This window comes from Corvus brachyrhynchos, unplaced genomic scaffold (assembly GCF_000691975.1).
Source record: "Corvus brachyrhynchos isolate BGI_N302 unplaced genomic scaffold, ASM69197v1 scaffold279, whole genome shotgun sequence".
In the NCBI taxonomy this organism is placed as follows: domain Eukaryota; kingdom Metazoa; phylum Chordata; class Aves; order Passeriformes; family Corvidae; genus Corvus; species Corvus brachyrhynchos.
Genome location: NW_008246060.1, coordinates 10,351,546 through 10,357,545, shown reverse-complemented (window position 1 = coordinate 10,357,545; position 6,000 = coordinate 10,351,546). Strand labels below are relative to the sequence as shown.

General features: G+C 38.9%; 1 protein-coding gene across 50 annotated transcripts in view; it reads right to left on the bottom strand.

The window, feature by feature from the left end:
* The window catches only part of KCNMA1 (potassium calcium-activated channel subfamily M alpha 1), a 439,218-nt gene that overhangs the window by 20,838 nt on the left and 412,380 nt on the right, over positions 1-6,000 (bottom strand). For 30 of the 50 annotated variants that reach the window (XM_008642826.2, XM_008642831.2, XM_008642837.2 and 27 more), the window contains 2 exons: positions 3,319-3,432; positions 37-167 (listed from right to left, as the gene is read on the bottom strand). In XM_008642826.2, the coding sequence (XP_008641048.1) occupies positions 37-167; positions 3,319-3,432 (245 nt within the window). Of the gene's footprint in view, positions 1-36; positions 168-2,537; positions 2,622-3,318; positions 3,433-6,000 lie in introns of all 50 variants that reach the window. The other 20 variants (XM_017746213.1, XM_017746214.1, XM_017746218.1 and 17 more) reach the window with 1 other exon arrangement.

Below are 6,000 nucleotides of genomic sequence, written 5' to 3'. Positions count from 1 at the left end.
TGACAGAAGGGAATGAAAAAGGTTTTGTTTGCTTACTGCGCTCATGAGAGAGTCCAGCACGCTGACAGCAAATGCGGTTCCACATGCAAAGGGCTGCGTGAGATACAGTTCTGTGTCTGGATCATCATCATCATCTTGGTCCAAGAACTGAACATTTGAATCATTTACTGAAAATAACAATAATAATATTAAGAGTAAAATCGAAAGGTGTTTCTGGGTCACCAGCATGTGACCTTACACATCACACAGTCAAAGAAAAAGAAACGGCATATGTCTGGAAACACAGACTTGGGTCTTTGACGTCACTGAAAATGAAATCAAGATGGATGTGAAAATGTGCGTTTAAAAATCTGTTGCTCATTATCTTGCTCCTAAGAGGTGACACTCTTGTTCTTGACAGGTGACTACCCCTTTCCTGTAAAGTAGCTTCTTGGCACCAGTTGCCTGTGCTCAAAATGAGATACATTATGCTCTTGTATATTGAGACAATTGTAGTATATTGGTGGGGTACAGTGGCTGAGGCTGTATGCATGTACAGTGAAACATTATCACAAGATACAAAGTTAGTAAAATAAAGACTGTCAAGAAAACTCTGACATAGCCCACAGGCATCTGTTAGATGTGCTGCTGTGATTCTTACTGGAGTGGTGTTAATGCACTTACAGCTCAAAGGAGGATAAACTGTCCCTTTAACATGCATCTATCTGAATGAATGAGCAGTTATTCTCTTGCAGCACTGCCTTTTGTTCAAATATTTGTCTCTATAACTTCACTTTCTCAGCCACAAATTCTACATTAGCCAGTATGAAAAAGAATCTACATCAGGCTGTTTTAGAGAAAAGCCCAAATACAGTAGTATTTGTCATTTTGACTTTCTCTGGCATTTCATTGTCACAGTTAAGCTCTCTGCCTCCAACTCATTCCAACTAAAAATAGTTGTTTCCTTGAGATCAGTGTATCAAGTGGATCATATTTCATGAAATATTTCATTTCCATATTAGTCTCCCTCAGGCATGAAAGCACAGACTGCTTAGCTATGCCATTGAAATACCCTTCAACTTACTAAATGACAAATTAATTTCAGTTCCCATGCAAGAAAGGGAAATGAAAAACTTCTTGAGCATTTGAAACTGTACACACTATGTCCCTATTCCCCATGTGAACGCATCTCCTGAGCCAACCCAGCAAACTCTGAAAAGAACATAAAAGTTGCCGTTACCTTGATCAGATTTCAGCTCTGGACTTCCTAAGTCAGAAATTCTTCCACCTGCTATTCTGATGATACCTTCTCATACAGTTTCTTTCTTTCCCATATAATCTTATTTTACATCCACTCCTTTTCCAAACTCTCGATACTACCGTGCTTGCTATGTTTAGCTTACAAAACATGAATTACTACAGCTAATGCCTCATGATAGCTGTCTAAATGAGATGAGGATAGAATTTAAAATTCTGGCCTTTGCACTCCCTGATGTGACTGTTTAAACATAACACCTTAGTACTGTAATAAGAGAAATGTTCTGCCCTGGGAATCAGAAGAATCCAAGAAATACTTCTTTCTTTAGCACAATACCTATCAATTTATCCTTCAGATTCTTGAGAAATACAGTATTTAAAAGCCTGCTGTATAGTTTCAAAATGTACTTTTTGAAAAGCTTGTACCTCAGTTTAATTTGCTAGTCGAGAGTAGGCACTATTGACAGTAGCATCCTTTTTCTACCTTCCTCTAAGGTAGACTGACATCTGTCTTAGACACCATGCTAGCCATGCGTGGGGGCAGTTCCTGAGGTCCTACAAATCTATTGTGAGTTCTGCAGGTGTGTGTTTATCCTCAGCATCTTTATCTTTCTAATGCAAGTTATCACTGGGATTTGTGGGCCAGGTGAGCTGGGTTCGAACAGGTGGTGCTGTGCCATAGGGAAAAGCTCATCAAATGCTGCTCCAAAGGCTGGTGAGAGCATTCTGTGTTGAGAGGGAACCACGCAGAAGCTTGGCTGCTTCTCTACAGCTTCAAAACCTGAGCTTCTGAGAAAAAGCCTACTCTACAAAATAAACAAAAAAATAGCTTGAGGAAAAGTATGATGCTTGGGGTTTTTTCTGGTATCTTTTACTTCTTCTTGGACTTCCTGTGAAAGCTGCTAAGGCATGTCCACCAAATTGACAACAGGCTGAAGTGACAAAAAAAGAAAGAGAAAGAAGAGAGAAAAGGAGAGAAAAATTGGTGTAGGAGAGCAAGGGCCAGGGAGGTGGGGACTCAGGCCAAAAACAATGAATTGGTGAGGAGGTGCTATGAAAACAGCCGGCAGGTCAGACGATGTGATCAAAGGTTTACTGATGCTGCGTGAAAAAAAATCATTAAGAAAGACTAGAACGAGACAGTCAATTTCAACCAGAATCACAAATAAAACACATTCAAAGCAGTGCCATGAGGGTAGCCCCTCTGATACAGCCAGATAAATAAAGGAAAAGCTGATGACAGTAACAACAACAACAACAGAAAATAAGACAGTGATGTGAAGGAAAAAGGCACTTCTTACCCAGTTCAGTTATCATTAGAATGTGGGTTCCACTGTTTTTTTCCTGACTGATTGAAACCAAAGGCAGAAGTTTGCCAGGCTTAGCTAGTAAGTAAAGTATTTAGGGGGAAAAGAAAGTACAGAAAGAGAATAAAGTAAGGGAAAAAGACAGGTAAGGCTCTAAAAAATAAAACTGAAAAAGAAAACAGGACAAAGGACCACAAATCAAGTTTGTATTTGCCATGAAAAAAACAGAACAGCTTCTGCACTTCACATCACACCACTTGACAACATAAATACCCACAGCTAGAATGGAAATCAGTGTCTAGTTACCTACCATCATTGTATTCTCAGGAGTGAAATATCTCATACTATTATACAGACTTTGGTTACACATGATTAAACAGTTTTGGACCATGAAGAAATAAACAAATGGCCTCTTACAATTGATTAAATGCACAGGAAATATCTGCTTATACTTACTGTGGCCTTTTTCCTTTTCTAACCTTAGCCCAAAGACCCCTGCTTGTTTGTTACACTATGCAAAAAGCATCTTGTCTGATAGAATATTTACTTAAGAAAATGGAGAAAACCCAAAGGAGAGAAATATATTTCAGTTATTCAAATAAAGTGAACCAACTGTTACTAAACTTTTAGAGAGAGTAACTGAAAGCAGTTATCAGAAGAGAAAACATAACAGTGTAAGACACAGTATGGGTAATTTTTCTGTATCTGCGTAACAAGGAAAGTGGGAAAAATACATGGGAATGTACATGAAAGGATAAATGTTAGCTTTTCTTACCTAGCTCTGTTATAATAGGGATGTTGGCTCCTGTTGTAATGGAGGGTTGACGTAAAAGGCCATGGACTGGACTGTTGTCTGGAGACGACCTATCCATCCCAGGGGGTGTAAAGCCTAAACGGAAAAAAAAAAAAAAAGAATAGAGAAAATAGAGAAAGTTTACAGAGGAAAAACTACACACAAAAAAAAAGATCTCAAAACAAACACCTTTCCTTAAACAGCAATTAAGATTTTAAAGAGTACTGTTTGTAAACTGTAATACAACCATGAGGAACAAACTGCTTCCATTAGCCAGTTTTAGGTTTGATCAGAAATCAAGATTTAAAATAACCAAACTTTTCCAGGAGCACTACCACCCACCCATGTTAGGGTTTTTGTAATGGTGTGTACCATTTATAATATTCATTTCTGTGAGGATTACAATTGTAGGAATACTGGGATGGAAGGGTCCATTCTAACAGACAAAAAGGATGAAAGAAAAAAGACACAGGTTTTCAAATGGTATGTAAGAAGATTGCTTGAAAAGAACTGGAAGAAGTGATGATGTGAAGGAAACAAAGGTGGAAGAGGAAACATGCTGGAAGGCACTCACAGGAAAAACAAAATCTGGAGACCAGCAACATTCACCTTTAAAAAAGATTGAGTCTCTACAGTCTGACTCAGCCAGAGTCTCTACAGTTTGAAATGGAGCTCTTGATATTGAGCATTTTTTTATCCATTTTTTTTTTCTTTAAACAAAAATTACTCAGTCAAAACAATTTGGAGTTTGATTGTAAGTAGGTAGTTATACAAAAAAAAACAGGTAGTTATACAAAAGCTCATGCAATAGCAGGAGTGGAAATTCACCATTGAGACTAATGCATTCTATCTCCCTTGTCCAGTAAAGCTACAGAAAGCATGGGAATGCTCATTGCAGAAGTGACGGTGAAGCTAGAAGGTGACTTCTGACTTTATGGTTTCATGTAGACCAATGTCAAGGCAGCATTTTTAGGCAAATATCTGTCTGCTAGGACAGACAGACAAATAGGATTGAGCCAAGCTTACTTTAAGCCACACTTTTTAGAAAATACTTTTTTTTTTTTTGGACATATTGTTCCCAAGTTCTTTGACTTCACACCCGACATCCAGGGACAGACTTTTGGTCCTCTGTCACTAGTTCTGAATTCTCCATATACTTATTCTAAACTAATCACAGCCGACTTAATTTCACTACCTTCTTGCGGTGTGGAAACTGTTTCACTCCACTAAATTCATTGATACATTCACCTGTTAGTGAATTCAGAAGTTGATATGATATTATCTACCTTACCTTTCTTCAATTTGGGGACCAATTTAAAAACCACGAAATCTCTAAACTAAATTGTAGTTTAACCAAAATACTGGTTTTATATTGCCTTAAGGATTTATGGTTCTCTTCCAGTGATTATTACATCACTCTTAAATTGCCCCTAAACTACAAGGACCACTAGATTTGGGCTTCTTGATTTAATGGGATTTAATTTTCTCCTTCCATTCATCTATCCCTATGTTTTGTCTGTATCACATACAGAATATACAGGTAACAAAACTAGAATCACTGGGAAGAGACTTTCTTAGCTCTGCAGAAGGTACTGGTATGAATTTCATTCTATCACAAGAAAACTAGACGCAACATGGTGATTGTACAGACAGGATAGCTTAAAAAGGGAGTGAAAAGTCTGTGAAGAAATTCCTCAGGAGAATAGAAGTAGATATGATATCTTCAACAGGCTTTCAAGACAAAAGCATTGTCATAGAGAAACCTAAGTGAGTAAAGAAATTTTATATAATATTACCAGTGGATAGAAAATCTTTAGAAAGCAAATTTCTTAGAGGCAATGGGAAATGTTAACAGCAGTCATGTAATACGACCTGTTGTGCTGAACTCAAGAAGACCAGCTTGGTGACAGTGAGCTGCAGTCCCAGCCAGTTTTGGTTTCCAGATGCTTCCTTGTATCTGGCACTATGACTGAGAGCTGTTTTGGCTATTTGGATGTTTACCTCTTCATGGCAGAGCCTGAGATTCCGCAGGCTCACCAAGTGAATCTGATGGATGGAGGTCCTTCAGTCATCACCTCATAACTTACAGGTAACACTGACACTCTCACAACAGCAGAAAAATTAAAGTGGGACTCCAAAGGGAGGAAATGCTCTCTGAGGACAGGTGGGTATCTGAGGGGAGGTGTAACACCTCCCTCTGCAGCAGGATCCAGTGTTTTAAGTCTTGCATTCTGTTATGGAATGCTTTCTGTTAGGAGATGCAAGATATGGCCTTTGCTACATTAGAAAAAGCTCAAGTAGCTGAAGAGTCCTTGAGCAGTTAAGGTGGCAGGCCCAGTTGGGTCCTCTGCTGAATTACAAGTCAAAATGGCAACAGGAAGACTTTTCACGCTCACTTATCTAAAAGAAAATAGAGCTAATACTGTCCTCATGCACTCTAGGGGTTGTACTGCTGGGAGTATCCCTAGAGGCTCTGCTTCTCCCTTTCTTCCTGCAGCCTTTCCTCCCCCCATCTCAGGATGCATTTCCTAAACCACCTTCCAGTGAATCAGGCCCTTCAGATGGTAGGAGCACATCAGTATTTCCCTACCTGTTAAAGCAAATTGAAGTCAGCATAACTCATCTAAATGTGTAAGTTCTTCCTGCCTCCCCTCCACTGCAATG